General features: G+C 39.7%; 1 protein-coding gene and 1 long non-coding RNA gene across 2 annotated transcripts; one reads left to right on the top strand and one right to left on the bottom strand.

The window, feature by feature from the left end:
* The first annotated feature begins 5130 nt into the window (after positions 1-5130).
* On the top strand, positions 5131-10591 carry LOC121370610. The gene has a single exon (XM_041495962.1). The coding sequence runs from the start codon at positions 6707-6709 to the stop codon at positions 7856-7858; it is 1152 nt and encodes a 383-aa protein (XP_041351896.1). The 5' UTR covers positions 5131-6706; the 3' UTR covers positions 7859-10591.
* An 11400-nt stretch (positions 10592-21991) lies between these two features.
* On the bottom strand, positions 21992-23269 carry LOC121370658. Its single transcript, XR_005957714.1, has 2 exons — positions 22877-23269; positions 21992-22420 (listed from the first exon to the last, which is right to left on the bottom strand). It is a non-coding gene; the product is annotated as an uncharacterized LOC121370658 (long non-coding RNA).
* Between the last annotated feature and the right edge of the window lie 642 nt (positions 23270-23911).

Genomic DNA, 23911 nt, shown 5'->3' with positions numbered 1-23911 from the left:
AAACTCGAAAACTTTTCAGGTAGCCAAGATCCCACAACTTGGTGGAATGACTTTACAGGCTTAACAGCGCTAAATGCATATACTAATGAACGAGCGTGCCTGCTACTGCCGTTCTATTTAGAAGGCTCAGTAAAGGTGTTCACCAAGATCTCACCGATGACGTTAAAAAACACCTGGCATGCCTTCGAGAAGCCTTCGAGAAACATTTTAAAAAGAGTTTGGTGTTTCAATTGGGACTCCTCAGTATGTCTCAGAACGCATTGGAGACTGTGGAGGAGTTCTTGACAAGAGTGCAAATGGCCACACAAAATAGAAATCTGCCTAAGGAAGTGGTGGTAGCCATTGTGGTAAATGGACTAAAGCAGCCAATGAGGCAGTGGGTCCACCTTAAAGAACCCCAAACACTAGAAGAAGTGCAGAAAAGCTTGGACACCTATCGGCGGTAGTAGAGGCTATGTTAACGGGAAACAAAGCTGAGGTTAATCAGATCAAACACGAGGCAGAAACGCTCCAGCCGACAAATCCTGGTGCAAATAAACAACATCAGCCAGTATACCAGACGCCATGTCAACAACAACATCAGCCAGTATACCAGGCACCATGTCAACAACAACATCAGCCAGTATACCAGGCGCCATGTCAACAACAACATCAGCCAGCATTCCAGGGGCCACGTCAACAACAACATCAGCCAGCATTCCAGGGGCCAGGTCAACAACAACATGAGCCAGTATACCAGGCGCCATGCCAACAACAACATCAGACGCCATACCAACAACAACGCTGATACAACAATGGACAGAGAGTAGGTCCACGACACCAGCCATCTAGAAACAACCGTTCCACTGTACCAGCTCATCTGAAAAACCGTAGAAACAACCGTTCCACTGTACCAGCTCATCTGAAAAACCGCTGTCCAGAATGTGGTGAGTATTGCCCTAGTCGTAATGTTTGTCCACATGTCAATACAGTTTGTAAATATTGTTCCAACGTTGGTCATCATGAGTCCGTATGCATAAAAAGTTATTACAGAAAAGGTAGATAGGAAATTGCGCCTGATAATCAGAGACAATCTGGTGTCAGGCACAAACCAGTACATGTTTCAATGGTAGCTCCGTTAACAAGAAACACAATACAAGTTAAAGTGAAACAACTAAAAATCAATGCTTTAGTTGACACAGGTGCTTCAATTAGTTGTGTAAGCCAACAGTTTATTCAAAGGCTATACGCACAGTCTTCCTTGTCCAAATCAAACATCTCAGTGATTATAGGGGTAGGGGGAGAAAAACATCCAGTATTGGGCTCAATCACTCTCACAATTCGGATTGGCAACATTTCAATAGCACAAAAATTTCATGTCTTTTCTTCTCTGCACCACGCTCTCATTCTTGGCATAGACTTCCTTACACACAACAGTGCTACAATCGACTTGGCTGCACGAACACTTTACATTCATGATGGTCTCATTTCTGTTTGTCTAGCTGAGACAAATGCAGGCTATACTAGACTAGTAAAACCAACCATTATTCCAGCGCTAACACAAGCAGACATATCTGTACATATATCCCGATGTGGTAAAAACCAAACATTTCTCATATAACCTGCTCCTAGCCTACACGGCAAACAACTACAAGTGCTTGGTCAACACAGCGAAAAAGCGTATTTGTATACGAATATTAAATCCTACTAACCTACCCATTCAGCTTGGTACCAGAAGCGTAGTTGCAACTGCATCAGTTGTACATGCTAATTCTGTTAACACCCTATCAGAAACAACAAATTCCACATCAACTCACCAACATGTTGACTCTGTTTCAACATCAGAAAACACAGCACCATCAACTGACATTTCCTTTGACTGTACCGATTCTGATATCACCCAGTCACAAAAAGAAGAGTTCCAACACTTTCTATCACGACACCGTACAGCATTTGCCAAGGACTGGTCTGAACTGGGGGAAAACCGACATACATCACCACAAAATCGACACAGGTGATGCTAGGCCCATTCGTCTTCCATTTTACAGACAAAATGTACAGATTAGGAAAGAATGTTCTACTCAAGTCTGCCAGATGCTGGATGCAGGTATAATTCAGCTGACTTCCTCTGAATGGCATTTTCCAGTAGTCATGGTAAAGAAACATGATGGTACCTATCGCTTTGCTGTTGACTACAGGAAGCTCAATGTCATTACAAAGCCCATTTTCTTTCCATTACCTTGATTTGAAGATGTCATTGACTCAGTTGGTGAATCACATGCTCAAATATTTAGTGTCCTTGACTGTGCAAGCGGATTCTGGCAAATACCTCTTGATCCAGCCACCAAAGATCTGTCAGCATTCATAACTCCAGATGGTATTTTTGAATGGAATCGGCTCCGATGGCCTTCCAGCAAACAATTTCAACCGCCCTCAAAGAAATGAACTGGAAATACATCTTGATTTACGTTGATGACATCATTGTTTTCTCCAAAAACTTTACAGAACATCTCCAACATTTGGAATGCAACTTTCAAAAGATAAAGGAAGCTGGACTCACACTTAAACCTAGTAAATGTCGGTTTGCTGCGAAAAAGGTAACATATCTCGGACATCTATTTAGCAAAAAGGGAATCGAGGTGGACAATACCAAAATTGATACAGTAGTAAACATTCCTACTCCAAAGACAGTCCATGATGTCAGACATTTCTTAGGAATATGCAGCTACTATCACAAATTTGTTCACAACTTTGCAAAGATTGCCACTCCTATCAGCTATCTGTTACAAAAAGATGTTCCATTCCAGTGGACAGACAAATGTCAGGAAGCCTTCCTACAGCTAAAAAGATCCTTAACATCTGCACCTATTCAGCCATCCATACTCACAACAGACGCCTCCGGGACTGCTCTTGGATATATTTTGAGTCAGCTAGATTCCACTGGAAGAGAACATGTTATTTGCTATGGAGGTCGATCTCTTCATCCATACGAAAAGAAATGGGGAACCACACAACCTAAATGTCTTGCTGTACTAGAAGGCATCAGAACCTATAGAGTATATCTTACATCACAGAAGTTCCAAGTTTTCACTGATCACAAAGCACTGACATGGCTATATAAAACCAGATTCGGAACATCTAGCCAGATGGTCACTCATGCTACAGGAGTATGATTTCGGTATTATTCACCATGCAGGGACCGCCAACAAAAATGCTGATGCCTTATCTAGAATCCAGTATAAGGAACAAACAACACTGCCAGTTACAGATGACATCCCTTCATTAGATCTAAGGAACACCCAGCTTGAAGAACCAACTTCAGCCCAGCTAGCAGAATCACATGAAATAGAAGCCTCTGTGTGTACAACTGACACTGATACACCATAACATTTACAAAAAATATCTACGACACAAACACAAACATTGAATTCACCCTCAGAGGAGCCAATTCAGCTTTCTGTTGAATTCCACTACAATCACGAAACAGTTCAGATGGATGCATTTGTTGTACTAATAGACACAAATCTGGACAAACAGAACATTACAGATAGACAACACAAGTCTCCTGATTTAAAACCTGTGATTGATTACATTCAGAAGAATGATATGCCACCTAACTACACAGAGTCACAGATAAAAGGTCTTCAAGGGCGAGCACAAGAATATGATGTCCTAAATGGCGTCTTGTATCACTTCTATCTACCCAAACATAGAGGACAGAAACACAACTGCCCACCTATAGTACGACAACTGCAGGACAGAAAAGATCTTCTCTTTGCCTATCATGATTCTAAAGCAGGAGGGTGCCATTTTGGAAGAGATGTCACTTGACAAGCGATTCTTAACAAGTATTTCTGGCCAGGTATGTACAAAGACATAGAAAACTACATCTGTGAAGAGTGTCAAAAGTCAAAATGCAACACACATGCAAAACCTGCTCCCATGGTTCCTATGCCTATTGAAGATACATTCTCTCGTCTTCACATTGACATCCTCGGGGCCCTTACCAGCAACCAAAGAAGGATACAAGTACATACTTCTTGTAGTTGACTCATTTACCCGCTGGACAGAAGCTTTTCCACTGCGTACACAAGAAGCAACGGAAATAGGCAAAGTTCTCTTCAACGAGGTATTTACACGATACGGTGCGCCACGCACTCTCATCACAGATCGAGGACGTCAATTCACCTCCCTCCTGGTAAATGCAATTTGCGAACTGTTTGAAGTGAAGCATCATTATACATCCTACTATCATCCTCAAACAAATGGTATGTGTGAACGAAGAAACAGCACCATTGAACAAGTTCTCAGATCTTACATCAATAAAGAACAGACTAATTGGGCTGACCTACTTCCATGTATCACGATGGCAATGCGAAATACACCATGTCAGTCAACAGGATATTCTCCACATTACCTTCTCTTTGGAAAAGAAATGCACCTACCCTTTGATACCTCACTTCTTCCCAAACCCAGCTTAGGAAAAGACGCAAAAATGCATATCACAACACTAATTGATAATCTCAAGGTAGTCAAGATTATTGCAAAAGACAATATGGCCACAAGCCAAACTGTCAACAAAGATTGCCAAGATCTCAAAGCACAGCAACCTACGTTTTCCATTGGTGACCAAGTACTCCTTTATAAACAGGACAAGATGATAGGTCGCTCACCAAAACTGACACAAAAATGGGATGGTCCTTACTTCATTACGCAAATAGGACCTAATCATACATACAAGCTTTGTCACTCAGCGTCCAAGAAGACTCACACATCCCTGGTACATGCAAATCGTCTCAAACATTTTCACGCTAGAATGCCATCCACCCCACAAGAGTCGACACAAACACATCACTCTCAGGATATGTAGATGTCACAACCAACAGCACAGCAACAGTCAACAACCGACACTACCAGAGATAGATACTCTCAACTTGATCTCTACTCCAGCAGTACAGCATCAGTTCCACAAAAGCCTGCACAATCACATCAGTCACAAGATGTACATGTATTGCACACTGCCTACTACGGACACTAACATGAATGCCAGGAATCATACAACAATCCATCAACCAGCTGCCCAGTCTCGCATTCAACCAGCTACCCAGTCTCGCAGTCATCCAGCTGCCCAGTCTCCCATTCAACCAGCTACTTCACAACCGGGAACACAAACATATACAGTGGAGCGGCTAATGAGAATAAAACGTATTCAAGGTGTTCAACACTACCTAACCAAATGGATGGGTTATCCTACACCTACATGGGAACCACATACAAATTTTCGAGCAGACCTTTTGAAGGACTTTCATATCCGCAGGACACAGTCTGGACGCAGACGAAAAAGAGGTCGCAAATATTTTTCATAAATCAAACTATGACTTCCTGTGTGTCCGTGACATGTCTGAGACTCGTGACAATGTGAGTGAGTTTTCTACAACATAATTACTTATGTTATAAATGTACGAGTTGGGATTGTTGATGGCCACAACATATCTCAATTTTGGATCACCCACTGATGTATTCCATTGGTTTCATCCTGTCATAGGTTCTACCATGGGGAGACTGCTTGTTTGGCTATTGATGATATGCACATCTCCTGTCCTCACGGTGAAACTGGTTCAACGACTGAATTATGGATTTCTTTCCAAACCTGCTCCTCCATCTCGCAACTGAATACTGGATACATATGTATGAGGTAAAACTACCCCAGATGCCACAGATATCACAGATAACAAGATGTTACAAGCATAACGCTACATGTTTACTTATTGCACAGATTCAAACACACCTCAATGCAATAAAACGACGAACCATTTCTCAGTTAAATGGTACTCTTGATCAAATTAAGGAACTTATACCAGAAGCAACCTATCCAAGCTCAACTCGTTCAACACGGGCCCTGCTTAGTTTTGTTGGAAGCTTTGCAAAGACATTTTTTGGCACAGCTACAACAGACGATGTTAACATTCTTGCAAAACACATCAACGCACTTACCAAAACAGAACTGAATACTGCAAATGCCTTTGCACGTCACGCTAAACATCCATCATCCTTTATGTCTTTGGAAGATACTCATTTTAGTAATGTCATGAAAGGAATAGAAGCCAATCATGATGCTATTCAAATTGCCACAGCAAATAGCGCTCAAAATATACTATCTCTAAGATTATCTTTTATCTCTATAACAGCTCTTCTCATGGACCACATACAACAGGCATCAATAGTCATACAACAACTGTAACAACAAAAATTAGGTGTTTTAGAATTAGCAAATGGTAAATTGTCTCCTCTCCTAATTCCCTCAAAAATCATTCGCCAAACTATTCACCATGTCTCTAAAATCCTAGCCAGAGAGTACAACTCATTTACCATAATACAACAAGATCCAACATTCTATTATACACAAGGAAAGTTCATATATACACGTAGTCAAAATAGCCTTTACATTTCTGTCAAATACGTTATATCTTCACTTCCAAAACCTCTCAGTCTGTATAAGATAGTCTCCCTTTCGGTTCCAGTAAATGACACTTCACTGCACGCCACACAACTACTGGGATGACCTGCATTGTTTGCCATATCTGATAATAATCAACGTTACACTACGTTAGATGCAGCACAGTTTGCTCAGTGTACAGGCAACCATGTTCTTCACTGCCCGTATAGATTAGCTCTAAAACCGACCACGGTATCTTCATGTGAACTTGCATTATTTAAAAATAATCGGATGGAAATAAAAAAGCTCTGTAATTTTAGATACATTACCCAGCCTGAACCTTCGCAATTGATAAAAATAGATGAATCATCTGTCTTAGTTTATCGTATACCCCTGCTTTCATTAAAATGTCCATGCACCCAAAGTATTATAGAAGGTTGTACATTCTGCATTATAGCTATACCATCCTATTGTGCTCTCTCCACAGAAGAATTGGTTTACCCAGCACCGTTTGGTTCATGCGTGAATCAATCTACACATGTTACACTACTTCATCCTGTCAATCTGGCACTTCTTCAGCATTTCTTCAATGCCTCTGCTCTTTCCAGTATTGCAGGTGACACAACATTTACAAAAGCTATTTCAATAGACATACCTGATTTTCATATTTATTCACACAATTTCTCTAGTATGCTAGCACAAGATAAACAAGATCACCTTAGCCTGAAACGAATGGTACAGAGTGCTAAACAAGATAGAACAATATTTAAGACACTAGCGGAACCACTTCTTGATGGTCAAATTAATTTAACGCCCACTTGGCCAGACACAAACGATATTACTACCATAGTAAGTTCAGCATTCTCCATTATATCTATATTACTGGTGATATGGATGTTTTTCAAAGTTAGAACTATGTGTGCTGCCCTACTCTTAATAACTACAACAGTGCCTTGTAAAGCTATGGAACTGCCATCGTTTCACTACCAAGCAGCCACAACACCACAAACAGACTCATTTGTACTAACAGATCTCACAGACTATCACATCTCTGTCATGCTTGGAATCATCTCTATCTTAATGATCACACTCATCATTATCTTAATTATCAAACAACGCCAGTCACACCAACATTGCATAATGGTAGAAATTACTTCGGGTCCACTATGTATCACTATTCCTATAATGCCCTTGACCCTGTGTCCATCCTACTGGTTAATCAAACCTCCTAACTATATAAACAATCTACAAATCTTGGGATATTTATTTCCTACACTAGGTGTTAACTGGCCTGGATTTCTTATAACGAACAAGCTCACCCACAAATCATTTGCACTCCCATCACAAATACGCATTTTCTTCTTCACAGCTAGGAAGCTACGTAATCTCTTCCAGCAGCCAGTTACAGCCTATATTTTACTTCTCCATCATGGGTTGTTTTAAAGTTATTGACCCAGAGTCCTCGGTCAATACATATTAAACGGCTAGCTCCTTACTACCTAGAACAGTGTTGACATGTGACATAGGGCAATACTCATGTATATATTTCGTTAGTATTAAAATGTATATAAATATAGTATGTATGTATGTATGTATGTATGTATGTATGTATGTATGTAATTATGCATCTTTATGTTTAGATGTATACTAGTATGTTCTTTCATTATTAATAACTTATTTTGGCTTTTGAGGACAAAAGCTATATGCCGCACGGGGGTACTATCACAGTGCCATTTACCACCCCAAGGCAGACCTGCACAAAACACGTAACGCTGACAATACAGTGCAGCAATAAACAGAGTAAGACTTATCAATTAACAACCGGCGGCTAATCAGCAATGAATACAGTAAACAAATTAACAGGGATAAACTTAAAGACGGCAGCTAGGTACGCCAATCAACTATACATTAATTAAACAAAATGAAGGGTTTATACTGATAGGCGACACACACACAAAACATTATCTAGACAGTATGTCGCCATTAGCAATATAACCTTTAATCAAGAAATAAGACGTGTACGTAACCATATGAATCGAGCTATATTTAAGCAAGACGCAAATGTGCTTCAGACACACACATCTGATTCCGCAATAAAGACGACTCGATTCATTCTCTCTTCATTTTATAACTAGTTAAGTCATTTTAACTATATATTTCGTACAATGTTTATTTTTATGCAGTTATTATCTATGTCGATCTCACATTCATGTTTATATATTTCTATGCTGTAACACATACCTTAGAACATAACATGTGTTAATGGTTACACGCATTATGCGTTAGTTACACGCACGTATGAATGGTAACATGCCTTATATACACAGATGTTATTTATTATCTATTCATACTACTTATTATTACAATGAATAAGCATTTATTATTACATTTCATGGCAAATGTAATATTTCTATTTGTTAGTCAAAACGTATGTATTGCAATGTAGACACACACACACATCTGATTCCGCAATACAGATGATATACGCTCGATTCATTCTCTCTTCATTTTATAACTAGGCTGACTCCAGTTGCTCCCTACTACATCCCCCAGAGTAGGTGTTTTTTTGTTGTTGTTTTTGTTATATTTTTTTTTTTGCCCCCAGATCAGTTGACAGTGTCAAGGTTGGGAAGCCTTGAATCACTGCCTTACAAAAATACTTGTATATATTCATACCTTCTAGTTACATACATTTGAATTTGTTAAAAACAATACATAAATATGAATACAATAATGGTTTTGATCTGAGGGGGACAGGGGATAGAGAATGGACAGATGAAATGAATGGGGTAAAAAAGAGGAAAGATAAACAGAAACTAAAAAAGAGAGAAAGAAGCATGTATTATTTACTCGTATTGTAGATTAAGATTGGTTTTCTGGTTCTACTGAATTTTTAGTATATCCAAGCAAGCCCAGATGTTCCTTTAGGTTAACAAAATGTGCAGTTATGAGATTGAAGAAAGTAGTATCAATTAATTCTCCGATTTTCAAGCAAAAAGATTCAACCATTTCTCCCAATGTTCATTAAATTTGTCATACTGGCAATTTTTAAAATAGATACATCTTTCTATTTGGAATTTAGTGTTCAGGATATTTTCAATGGCCTTTTTGTGCAAACTTTGTTTAAGTATTTTCATGTTGTCAATGTAATATTTTATACTGACAGTTATCCAGTTTACTACGTATCTTAGGTCACCATCTGTCATTCCAAACATAACTACATTTTTGCTTAGTGGGATGCAAAGACCAGTTTTTTTCAAAAATCCATTTTTTAACTGCTTCCCAAAGGTTTCTTACTTCAATGCAGTCGTAAAAAAGGTGTTGCAATGTCTCCGGTTCATTATTACAAAAAAAGCATTTGTTTGAATCGACATAATGTATCATATGAAGAAAAGTATTAGTAGCCAGAATTCTGTGTAACAGTCTGTATTGAAACCACCTTAAAGTTGTATCTTTTAAACAATAGAAAGGTAGAGCATAGTATTTTTCCCACGTACAACAGTCGTATGTCAATCCTTTGTTTGCATATTTTATCTGTGACTTTGAAGTTATGTGTTTTTTATTCAACATATTGTACAGATCTTTACATCCTGCATTTGTGTTCAGTATAATTTTCATTTTGAAAGGTCAAATTGGAATTTTAACAGATGTGAATGTTTTGTCATTAATATTGTTTAATGAACGTAGTTATTACAAACAAAGGTAACCCGAAAAACAAGACGGTTACACTATGATAGAATGTTTGCTCCTCTGATGACATTAATAGTTAGGCGATCTCTGAGGGAGATGGAATAAAACCATTTGGAATGGTTCGTGAGGCATTGCACTACTTTGTAATACTTCTTTTTGAAATATTGTAAAAAGTCCTTATTAAATAGTGGTTGCATAATAGCTTTAATCTTCTGTGCTGGCTTATCATTGAACAAGGATATCAAACCTCAAATCTAGCCTCACCATATTCAGTTACTATTGCAAAATACAAATACAACCACAGTTTTAATATCAACCCGTGTCTTGTCACTATCAACGTTTATCGTCAGCAGTCTTCATACTATTTACAAATCTTTTTATATATAAATATACAGTTGAACCAATCTCAAACTAATTTGGGCTGCATTCATTTACAAATTTGTAGTAACAGATGTCGCCCCCACATTAAAAATAAAAGCACGCCCCCCCCCAAAAAAAACAAAAAACCAAACAACATGATAGCCAGCCAACTCATCGCGATATCTCAGTGATTTATTGTCACTGTATTTTGTAACACCTTTTACGCTACTTACATTAGTGACAATTATAGATAAAGGATATGTATTAATGGCATGCTGTAGTAAGAAAATTAAAGTTGATAAAATCTTAAGGTCTCACTACAAAGTTCACTTCCGGGTGAGAGTTCATTCATCATGGTCCTCTTTTGTTCCTAATTGTGACATACGTTGTGGTTCACATATTCACTTCTAGGAATTGGGGAAGAATTAAAACAATTTGTATGTTTAATGGTAAGCATTCTGTATTTTGCCCATGTTATTTAGTAATATTGGGCATTGATATTTTGGAACATGGCTGTATAGCAGTAGAGGTAGTAGTCTAACAAATAGCATCTCGTCCTTGTCAAAGTTCGAGGTGCACCCAACTTTTGATTCAACACTTTATAGTTCTTCGAACGCCATTGGTGACATGTGACAGGACTTGTTGTAATAAAGTGTTGTTTTATGTGACCAAAAACTTGCTGTTATTTGATTTGAATCACGTACTGTGATGCTTGAATGATAGGCGGGATGTCATAAAGATAAGCTTGTTAATTTTTGTGCGGGACAGCGGTTGTGAAGGACGCTTCCTGTGATCTCAGAAACTAGCAGATTTACACCCCCCCCCCCCCCCCCCCCCCCACACACACACACCATTTTCTGTGATTTATTTCAAGGGTGAGATGTTCTAGTATTTATATATGCTATGTGTATGTTGATTGATATGTTGCCTGTAACAGTTATAGCCCCATATGTTACTATGGTCGTCTATGGGATTTTATTTGGTGTTATACACCCTAGAGACAGTCGGAGTGAGTCGGTTAATGAACTACCTGTTCGGACCGGTACTATAGCCAGATGTGGCTATATAGAAAAAACCAACAACAACAACAACAACAAAAAAACAAATGACACGGAAATGTTCCTAAATCTGGAATGAAAATAAATGCTTATATAATGTATGTTCCCAATAGTGTATGTTATTAGTAACAAGAAGAACCCGTTCTGTTGGCAATCTCCATTTGAAGTTGGGCCATTTAACATGGATTTCAATGGCAGATGACATCTCATGATCTGTGTAGTTAAACCTAGTAAGCCAGCTAGACGATAGACTGAGTACCCCATTATTACATAATCGACAACTGCATATAGGGTTTAAGAGGTGATCACTGGCAGGCAACCAGACGCAAAACGTTCCTGAAAACCCTTTCCTCTCTACCCAATATCAACGCTGATAAGCCACTCTTCTAGTGGCTTGCGGCACTCTACTTTTGCCGCCAACGTTGGACTATTAACATTTCTTGGATGGGCGTTGGAATTGGATGGCACGACGGTTGGACAAGCTGGGGTGGGGTGGGGGGGGGGGGTGTTCTGGGGTGGGGGTGGGTGAGGGATAGGATATCTCACCGGAAATTAGGACTAGGCGCTTAGGCGTAGGCGGTTTCGGCCGTAGGGAGAGATTAGGTATGTCCGGGGACCTGTCCCCTTCCTCTCCCGCCACCTGGCTCTTCCCCCCTGGCGAGTCACACTGAAATTCCAGATATGCCCAGTGCCCCTCCCATAATGCCCAACCACTAAATAAACTTCTTGTGGCGGGAGCTCAATTTCCTACTCCAACCTCCCTCCTAATCCAAACAGGGCTAATAATTATTATTTTGGTTTTAATTTAGAATATCCGTTCAAAATTGCGCTACAATTATTTTAAATTTATTATTTGACAAATTTATAAATATTTTTATTATTTAGTCTGCGCAAATAAATTTGGTTAGACTCCCAGATTTCTTTTTGGTTTAAAATTCAAAATTGTCCCGTAAAAGTATTCTGTCCCGGAGCAGGCCTCTGGCTATCTAGAGACGGGTCCCGGGACGGACATGCTCGAAACTCCAGTGGCATGTGCGCATGTATACAGGAAAATATACAGTAACAGGAACTGGCAGACAGTAGAGGTACATGTATGATCGCATGTCGTTGTAGACAGTAAAGGCAATACAAGATCGCGCGCCGGTGTAGACAAAGCTAATTACTACATGGACCGTTCTTTTGTTGTTGAATTTGGATCCGAAGTCCGGAATAGAAGGCATTCGGTGTCGACAGATTTTGTTTTTCCTAAGAAATGAACGGTAGCTGAACGGGACTCAAAAACTGTGCCGGTTTACACATAGTCCACTGTACACACACACACACACACACACACACACACACACACACACTGTCCGTGCGTGTCTATATATATATATATATATATATATATATATATATATATATACACACACACACACACATACAGTCAAACCTGTCTTAAGCGGTCACATAAGGGAGTAGATAAAAGTGGCTGCTTACGACAGGTGGCCGCTGTGTACAGGTTGCCACATATATAGTCTTTAAAACATTTGTTGTTCTTTCTTGTTTTACCGTCTGTACTGCTAATCAATGGATTGTGCTTCACGGTTAACTATAAAACAACTTTTGACATGTCGTCTCCTTCAGGAAAAATGCAAATGCAATGTATTACATTAACCGTTCTAAACAAGTTTTTTTTTTTTTGCATTTAATTATTTAATTCCTTCTTCGTGCGGTATATTGTCATAGTAAGTGAATCTACAAATGTCAAGCGTAGCCTGCCCAGAGGCAATTAGATGCATTCCAGACTAATACACAGTAGAGATGTCGGGACTTAATGGGTACTAGTATTCCTGAAGGTATGAAGACCGGTTATTTGCTGCACCTTATCGCTGTTGTTAAAATATCCCTTTTATATAGTAGTAAAACTTTACTCTGGTATTTTAGCGATTTGGGATCCGATTTAGGTGGCCGCTGGCCGCGTTAGACAGGTGATCTCTTATTACAGGTGCATTTACATTATAAATCGTTTGGGAGGGGAAAAAGTGGCCGCTTAAGGCAGGTGACCGCTGAGTATAGGTGGCCACTAGGACAGGTTTGACTGTATAGGTATATACAAACTGTGTGTGTATATATATATATATATATATATATATATATATATATATATATATATATATATATATATATGTTACAGTTAATCTGTATAATCAGGTAATATGTATATTACCTGATTTTTTCAGCTAATATGTATATTACCTGTTTCACTCAGGTAATATGTATATTAGCTGAAAAAATCAGGTAATATACATATTACCTGAAATATACTTCACTAATTTATACAGATTACCTGAAACGTGCAGAATGGTATTGACAAGGTTGTTATTTGACTGAATGAATAAATATAAACAATAATATGCTGGCATCTTTATTGGCTCAAAACACATACCATTTGCAACACACAACACACAACACACAACACATACACTACTGCAGAACAAACAAGAAGATCTTTTGATCAATGTAGTCCCAAGTTCTCAGTTCAAAACAAGTCTATTGATCAATGTAGTCAAAGTTCTCAGTTCAAAACAATTCTATTGATCAATGTAGTCAAAGTTCTCAGTTCAAAACAAGTCTATTGATCAATGTAGTCAAAGTTCTCATCAACAACAGTTCTTGTTTATGCATGGCAGGCTGGAATGGCAGCGGGAATTGCACACTAATCTGGCTTTGAAGCATTTACATCGATTTGTCTGACACCTCTTACTTCCAGCACAGTTACATCTTGTGAAACCTTGTCCACCGCATCTTGACGCAGGGAAATGTCCTTATCTGTACAGACATCATTGGGTGAATACAAGGTCGTAGCACACACATCGAATTGGTTTCTGAGTACTTTCGATTTAATATTCCTCCTTTTACAGCAATTGTATACATCTCGTTGTCACTGCACTCTGTCACAACTCCGATGATGTTCATGGGATCTGCACGTCCTCTGTCAACTGAAGGAATGGGCACTGTCACATTGCTTCCGATTTGCACACTAGAAAACACAATGCGACTTCGTTTGACCATTCTCTCTGCCTGCTGGAACTGGGCATCTCTGGCTCTCTCTCTCTGCAGTCTTATTTCCTCCTGACGTACAGAGATGGGTGAGACTGGTACAGGTTCTGCTTCCTCGCTGGATTGCTCGACTGGGTTTGGATGGGATACTGCAGACAGGAGGTCGTGTTCAGTTTGCAACCTTGCAATGACATCTTGGGGGAGGCTGGATGATGTCAATCCTACCTTCGCATCGGCACCAAACAGAGCAGCAAAGGGAGAACGCTTGATTCCAGTGTGATGGCTTGAGTTCTTTTGAAATTGCACAAACTGTCCAGTCCCGTGTGTCATTGTCACTCATCCATGCAATCAACATGTCTTTTATGTCGCAGTTGGCTCTTTCCACTGAACCCTGTCTCTGGGGGTGTCTCGGCTTCCCACGAACGATGACAAGTTTCCAGCAACTCGCCAACAGTCTTAATGTATTCGTCCTTAGGTAGCAGGATACACTTATTCTCTCCATAGCTCGTGTACAGCGAACGCCTGAAAGTCTCCTCTAGATCCATTTTGCTAGTGGGAGTGGGAGTGGGAAACTGTATTAACGTGCCCATATCCAAAAAGGTTCAGGCACGCCCACTACGGATTTAGCCTCTGACTTCGCGAGTGACTAACTCCGGAGCAGGGGGGGGGGGGGGGGGGGGGGGGGGGGGGGTAAGTTTGAAGTGGGCAGATTTTGGAATAAAGCCATTTAGTAAGGTCAACGCGAGCGCGGACCGACTAGCAGACACTTCGCAAACTTGAAGTAACACCGAGTGGGAGCCGTGCTCTGATTGGCTGAATTTCGATTCCTCGGTGAAGCCTGTAATTTACCTAAGTCTACAAAGAGTAACTGCATCCAAATACATGTCCGGACTCTAAATTTAAACCCAAAAAGTTAATGACTGCTCGGCCGAAAGGGTTTTAAGGTGATTTTGAGCAATTGAACGGGCGCCAAAATAAAATGCGTTAGACTATTTACAAAAAAAATAAACATATGAATTTAGAACTCGATCGAAAACTTTTAAAGTCTAACTAGCCCAAAAAACATAGTACTCACGGAGGTGAGGGAGGTTGGCAAAGGGGAGCACGTCACGGTGTTCCGATAAAGTTGACAGCGTCGAAATGCGGGATGACCGACCGATATGGGGATGCTGCTAGCGCCTTGGCTGTTGAGCGGTACTCTTCCCCGGCTGTGATCTTGATCATTCGATGTATGGTCGGGTTGTCCATTTCTGGGAGTAGCAGTCCTTGGTTGTAAATTCCTTTTCGGCGTACTGTAAAACAGATACCTCGGCCATCCCGCATTGTGACGTGGTGGAAACAGTAGTCTCCCTCTGTCGGGCTCGTTGGTAATGGTTGAAATGCCTCGTGCTTAGGTTGCGTGAATAGGAAGTTGACGTCCTCGATGTTGGTTTTGGAGAGCTGAGCGTGGCGTGCTGTTAGTTTGCCGGCCTTCAGTGACCAAGGCTCGTCCCCGTCCATGTCCGGCTTCGGTGGTTGACTCGGAGGGCCTGGCTTGTCTGGTTGGCCACTCGGGGGAGTGGTTGCCTTCCGCTTCACCATGGCCTCAACGGGTGCTGCCTTTATAATCGGCGGCACAACCGGAGGCGCTGAAGTCCTGGCCTGTGGAGTGGGTCTAGTCAGACCTTTGGTTGAAGTCGGGACGTCCGGGGCTGGTGCCTCTTCCAATCCTGTCTTCTTCCGGGGTACGGCGGTTGGCGGCGCAACAGAAGGAGTCGCTGCCGGCGGTTTAGCCGCCGGTTTTGGCTCCCCCTGTGCCTTTCCTGTCGCACGTCTCCTCCTCCTCCATCTTCCAGTCTTCGGTGGTACCGGGTCCCCGTACACCAAGGTCACGGAAGCCCGTGACCCGGTATACGTGACCCGGTATTCCAGCAACGCTCCGTAGGAGACCATAAGTCCCCCCAAGTGGGGGGGGGGGGGGGGGGGGGGGGGGTAACGCGAGAGTACACTGACATACGTCCATCCTCATCGTGGTCAATTTCGAAGTACAAGAATCGACTGCAAGAATCGAATGCAAGAATCGACTGACTGAAAAAATGCATTTTGCTAGTGACAGAGAACACCATTCACCAGGATATTTATACCTACCAATCAAATGAAGCCAGTCAAAGGAAATCAGCAGCCTAAATCAAGCATTGTTTTTCCAACTAATCCCATCTGCGTCCTAGCAGGCTGGCACAACTTTATTGTGCTGTACAGACAGGATTAGTTAAAACAGCAGTGGTGGATTATACAGATTAACTGTAACATTGTCTATGAAATGATTTAACAATGAACATGTACATCAACGGTATTGTGACCAATCAAGGAGAACTTGGACTACATTGATCAAAAGACTTGTTTTGAACTGAGAACGTGGACTACATTGATCAAAAGACTTGTTTTGAACTGAGAACTTGGTCTACATTGATCTAAAGACTTGTCAATACCATTCTACACATTTCAGGTAATCTGTATAAATTAGTGAAGTATATTTCAGGTAATATGTATATTACCAGATTTTTTCAGCTAATATACATATTACCTGAGTGAAACAGGTAGTATACATATTAGCTGAAAAAATCAGGTAATATACATATTACCTGATTATACAGATTAACTGTAACATATATATATATATATATATATATATATATATATATATATATATATATATATATATAATACTGGCCCCATATTTTTTATCGTTCTAGGCTTGGTACCCTCCACTGGCGTAGGCATGATTTTATATTGGATTGGGGGGAGGGGGGGGGGGGGGGAGGAGACAACCCACACTATGTATATACATGTGCATGTATGATTTTATAAAATTTAATAATTTTAAAAATAAGTTTGATTTTTTACACTGCCGCGCCTGCTCTGGTACTCTCTCTGCCTCCGCCTCACCCTTTTGAGCTCTATGTTAGCTCGTGCTCGTCGTGGTTTCATGTTTGCTATATCATGCGCAGTCGTAGAACGTGCCGGTGGGGATACAGGCTTGGAACAGATATGTTTAAAAAAACAAGAAGAAAAACAGGTGTCATATTTATCGACCACCTTAAATAATTGTAATCCCCAGGGATGAAGTGGTCATTGCAGATTCTATCCCATCGTGATGGTCCTTTCCATTACGCACGGGTTCGGTTTACGAACCACTTCCATGCAAACCCTGTGATTGTCGGTTTGTTTAAAGTTCGGAAAAGCTGCTGCTTTGAAACATCCAAACACTAAACAATGGTTCACCATATTTTACATTTGAAAACTATCTCCAAACGAATATTCCATCCATGCAATTCAATTCAATAGAATAACATTTTCGCGTTTTAAAAATACACGTGTTGCACCTTCCCAGTAAAATGTCTGAAAGGCTGTAAATCACACTTTCATGTTATGCCGCTTAGCGCGTCACAGGATCACGTGACTTACTTAGGTATTGGAGTTGACAGGCGTTTTGGCAAGCGATGGAAAAAACGCGACGTTTTATTGCGAATATATTAAAAACGGGTAAATTTTTAAAAATTGATTTTTTATTGATACTTCATATATATTGTAAAAGGTATACGCAGATACCAAACAATAGTGAATTTACTTTTGTGATAAACGTTGACCTTTAAGATGTACGTGTATGCGCAAGCTTGCAGATGTCCGTTTGTGTTCACCACATTGTCTAATGCCGGTGACAGACCACCATGTCAGCGACGCGTAGCAGTAGCGGCGCGTATGTCGCCAGTAATCGGTTTCATTGTATATAGTCCGAGAGCTAAGTGGATTTTATTTTACCTAGAAGCTACAACAGCCATATTACACAGGCGTGATTCGGGTAGCTTCCTGACCCCCAAAACCCAATTTTTTATTTTAGTGCGTCTAGTGGTGGGTGTGTGTGTGTGTGTGTGGGGGGGGGGGGGGCAAAAATACCCCCCCCCCCCCCCCCCACCAAATCGGTTTTATTTGACATGGAAGCTACAAGAGCGACACATATCCCATGCAGTAGGGGTGTCTGCACTGACTACAAATATGCAACGTAAGAAGATTTCTGGTGGGGAGGTCACTTAAGAACAACACTAATTAGTGCTAATTACACTTTTATTTGACATGAAAGCTACAACAGGCAAATCACATGGAAAATGTAGAGGATGGTCCTCTGATCAAGAAACAACAGCTTAAGGAGATAATATGTGGTGGTAAGGTCACTTAAGAAGAGGTCAAATGTCATGGAACTGGGATTTTAGCACTTAATTAATGCTTAATTAAAAAATGCCACATGATACACAAATGATACAAACATTAAACTTGTATCAGATGAGCATGAAGTGAGATACATTATAAAAAGCAAAACCGTTTTCCACTTTTACCATTTCATTTGATCTCAATCAACAATTTTTTTTTTTAAATGTACCCATTTGACCCCCAGACTAATTACACTTTTATTTGACATGAAAGCTACAACAGGGAAATCACATGCAAAAGCTATCTCAAAATCTACTAACAAAAGGAGTGCGAGAATATTATTTTCACTAGTGTAATGCAAGTCCTATAATAATCTGGTGTTTTCGGCTATATACCTGCCTGCTAGGAAACCCTTTTGAGTTTCATGAATTAATTTATCTATAGATTGTTTTATTCTATTGGCTATACAGCCAGAAATGATTTTATAAGTGGTATTTAGTAAAGATATTGGTCTCCAGTTGTTGTTTTTAGAACATCACGGGGTTGCCTTTTGGCAACAGAGTAATAATGCCTTGTTTTTGAGTTATTGACAGCTCGCCAATTTGAAACGAATGGTTGATGCTTCGAAGTAAACATTTTCCAACGTCCTGCCAACAGAATTAAAAAAATTCGACTGTGAACCCATCTGGTCCCGGCGTTTTATTATTTTGTCATATTTTTAAATACATACAATACCTCACTTGCTGTTATTTGACCTACATATTCGCTAACATTTTCAACTTTGGGAATATTTGTATTTCTAAAATCCTGATCTAAATCAATATCTATTAGATATTCTTCCTGTGACATATATAGTTTCGAGTAGTATGATCTGGCTTCTTCCAATATTTGATTTTGTTCAATAATAATGTTACTATCCTCACAAACAAGTTGGGTTATAGTTTTATTTACATAGTTTCTTTTTTTCTAGAGTTAAAACACATTTTTGTGTGTTTTCTCAATCTTCTATCCACCTAGCTCGGCTTCTCAAGATTAAACCCTTCATATATTCTTTTCTATCTAATTCCTCCTGTTTTTTCTTTTCTTCCAACCATTCTACAAATATCTTTGATTCAGGATTTCTATCCACTAACTCAGTTAAAAATTAATTCGATGTTCCAGTTTTTTTCTTTTTTATTTCTTTTTCCTTTTTAAGAGCTGCACTAAAACTGATTGACATGCCCCTAATTTTTGTAAGGAGGATTTTCAAAAATAGATGGTCATTTATCATAAAGGATATGAGATGTGGGTCTGCAGATATTAGGTAATTTCTATCATAAGGAAGTACAGCACACTCCTCTATTGCTGTATAAATAACCGATTTCACACGTTTGACATACTTAATTTTGTTGTTGAAAAAGTAAGATAAAATTCAATATTGGCCCTCACCTTGTTACTCGTATATTTTCATCTCTATGCGGTGTGGGATGGGTTTAACATAGTCAGTAGAGCGTTCGCCTCGGGATGGGTTTAACTCAGTCAGTAGAGCGTTCGCCTCGGGATGGGTTTAACTCAGTCAGAGCGTTCGCCTCGGGAACGGTTTAACTCAGTAGAGCGTTCGCCTCGGGATGGGTTTAACTCTAAAGCGTTCGCCTCGGGATGGGTTTAACTGAGTAGAGCGTTCGCCTCGAGATGGATTTAACTCAGTCAGTAGAGCGTTCGCCTCGGGAACGGTTTAACTCAGTAGAGCGTTCGCATCGGGATGGGTTTAATTCAGTCAGTAGAGCGTTCGCCTCGGGATGAGTTTAACTCAGTCAGTAGAGCGTTCGCCTCGGGATGGGTTTAACTCAGTAGAGCGTTCGCCTCGGGATGGGTTTAACTCAGTCAATAGAGCGTTCGCCTCGGGATGGGTTTAACTCAGTCAGTAGATAGTTCGCCTCGGGATGGGTTTAACTCAGTCAGTAGATAGTTCGCCTCGGGATGAGTTTAACTCAGTAGAGCGTTCGCATCGGGATGGGTTTAACTGACTAGAGCGTTCGCCTCGAGATGGATTTAACTGAGTAGAGCGTTCGCCTTGAGATGGATTTAACTCAGTCAGTAGAGCGTTCGCCTCGGGATGGGTTTAACCCAGTAGAGCGTTCGCCTTGGGAACGGTTTAACTCAGTAGAGCGTTCGCCTCGGGATGGGTTTAACTCGAGTCAGTAGAGCGTTCGCCTCGGGATGGGTTTAACCCAGTAGAGTGTTTGCCTCGGGAACGGTTTAACTGAGTAAAGCGTTTGCCTCGGGATGGGTTTAACTCAGTCAGTAGAGCGTTCGCCTCGGTATGGGTTTAACTCGGTCAGTAGAACGTTCACCTCAGGAGCTTGGATCCTAGGATTGAACACCCTCGGCGGACCCACTCTTTCATTGTGGTGAGAAGCGAAAATAAAAGATCCCTTGCTGCTAATCGGAAAGAGTAGCCCATGAAGTGGCGACAGCGGGTTTCCTCTCAAAATCTGTGTGGTCCATAACCATATGTCCGACACCATATAACCGTAAATAAAATGTGTTGAGTGGCGTCATTAAATTTAAAAAAAAAAAAAATTCTCTCATTGTGATTTTTCTAGCCCGAACCAGTGCTCTATGATTGACATATTAAAGGCCGTGGTGTGTGCTGTCCTGCTTGTTGGTAAGCACACATAAAATAGTGGGAACAGAGAGAGAGAGAGAGAGAGAGAGAGAGAGAGAGAGAGAGAGAGAGAGAGAGGTTTGTTTTATTTACCGACGCCACTAGAGCACATTGATTTTTTATCTTATCATTGGCTATTGGACGTCAAACATATGGTCATTCTGACAGTTTTTTTAGACGAAACCCGCTGTCGCCACATAGGCTACTCTTTTACGATAGGCAGCAAGGGATCTTTTATTTGCGCTTCCCACTGGCAGGATAGCACAAACCATGGCCTTTGTTGGACCAGTTATGGATCACTGGTCGGTGCAAGTGGTTTACACCTACCCACTGAGCTTTGCGGAGCACTCACTCAGGGTTTGGAGTCGGTATCTGGATTAAAAATCCGATGCCTCGACTGGGATCCGAACCCAGTACCTACAAGTCTGGAGCCCAATGGCTTAACCACTGCGCCACCGAGGCCAGTCAGAGAGAGAGAGAGAGAGAGAGAGAGAGAGAGAGAGAGAGAGAGAGAGAGAGAGCTCTCGCTCTTTGTGCGTGCCTATATGTAACAGCAGTAAGTTTGTAGTAAATGATGACAAACAGCTGCAGGTTTCAAGACAATGTCACTTTATTATGACAACATGCAGTATTTTTAAAAACCCTGAAACGATCAAATAAAAAAATAAAATAAAAATAAGAATAATGTACATGACATTAGAAGAAATACATATACATCTGTCAATTGTCATATACATGTAACATGTATATGACAATTGACACATGACATTTCATATACTGTCACTGATAGTTAAAGATATATACCGAATCACATATGACCAATACATGGTGCATACTAAACAATAGATTCACAATATGCATGAGATAACAGCATATATTATTAATTTATACAAATACACAAGCCATACTTTACTAATACATTCATTACTAATTTTTAACAAATTCAAGTACATTACGACGTTATAAAAATATACACATGTAACAATACAGTCATATACATACAAAGTATGTGCCATTAAGTTTCTATAGGGTGTATACTACCAAATCAAATCCCATAGACGACAATAGTAACATATGTGGCTAAAACTCCTATCTGCAACGTATCAACCGACATAAACGCCACGGATATAAATACTACCACCCCTTACACTTAAAGTGAATCAGAAAAAAATGGGGGTCAAGCTGCTCGTTTCTGAGATAACGGGTAGCATCTATGACTACCATAGTTTCACACAAAATTCGAGTACTTTTTTTTTACAGGTACCCCATACATGTTTCAAGCACAAGGCTACTTGACACATTGGTACTAGATGAAATAAAATTGCACTTTTTTTTTTACCCAGATGAAACTATTATTTTTTACAACCAACACACTCACATTTATAACCAATCACAGGACTTGTGGTGTTCACTTCTCTATCAAAAGTTGGGTGCACCTCGAACTTTGACCCAGCCGGAAGTTATTTGGTTTAGTACTACCTATAACCTGGCCGGCAACTGACACAGGCAGTCAAATATAGAGATCTAACTACAATAATAATAAACCACACTGAATATTGTACAAATACTATAATACCAAGTACATCATTATATGAATAACAATAGCATTAAACAAGCCATCTCTTCCAAGATAATACAGACTGCGCAAAAATCTTACTCTCACACCATAATTAAGTTAACGTTAAGACCCATTAGTATTTAGTTTGTTTATTTGTTTATTAGTGTTGCATGACTACACACATAAAATATTTATACTATATACAATCACGTATTGTCACACAGCCTACATAGGCTTATGAGACACTTAAATACGTAGTATGATGAATATATATATATATATATATATATATATATATATATATATATATATATATATATATATTCATCATACTACGTTATATATAGTTAATATATAACAAGAATCTAATATGTACATGTATATAAAAGCAAAAATACATTATATAATTGTGAATGTTAATAAAAATTAGACCATACTATATAAAATTATAAAATAATTGTTTCCAATGAAACCACCTAAGGTAAAAGTATATTAATATAATAGACATTACATCAGTAAAAAACCCCAACCTAAACAAACAAACAAAAAACACCCCCCCCCCCCCCCAAAAAAAAAGAAGAAGATCCACAAAAAACAAATATACATTATATATTATTTTATTTAATTAAAAATATTTTTTGTCTTCGAAACATTAAAAAGTGTTCTTGCTATTAAAAAATGATTTTCATCGTTCATAATTATAATTACTTTGTTATAAACTGAAAGGGTTTCAAAACAGTCATATTAACAATTAAAGGATATCTAAGATCTTCGTAAAAAGGGCATAAAAGTAAAAAGTGTGTTTCATCTTCAACACTATGCCGACAAAAGGGACACACTCGTTCCTGTTTCTAGACATAGGGGAAGGTTACCAGCTCTAAATGTAGATGGAGTCTAGGATCATAAAATGTGTATACTTTTTGGGTGAAAGATCTTTTTACAGTTGCCTATAAAAT

The sequence above is a fragment of the Gigantopelta aegis genome, chromosome 1 (assembly GCF_016097555.1).
Source record: "Gigantopelta aegis isolate Gae_Host chromosome 1, Gae_host_genome, whole genome shotgun sequence".
Taxonomy (NCBI): domain Eukaryota; kingdom Metazoa; phylum Mollusca; class Gastropoda; order Neomphalida; family Peltospiridae; genus Gigantopelta; species Gigantopelta aegis.
The sequence above is the reverse complement of the archived record's forward strand: the minus strand, read 5'-3'. Positions and strand labels throughout refer to the sequence as shown.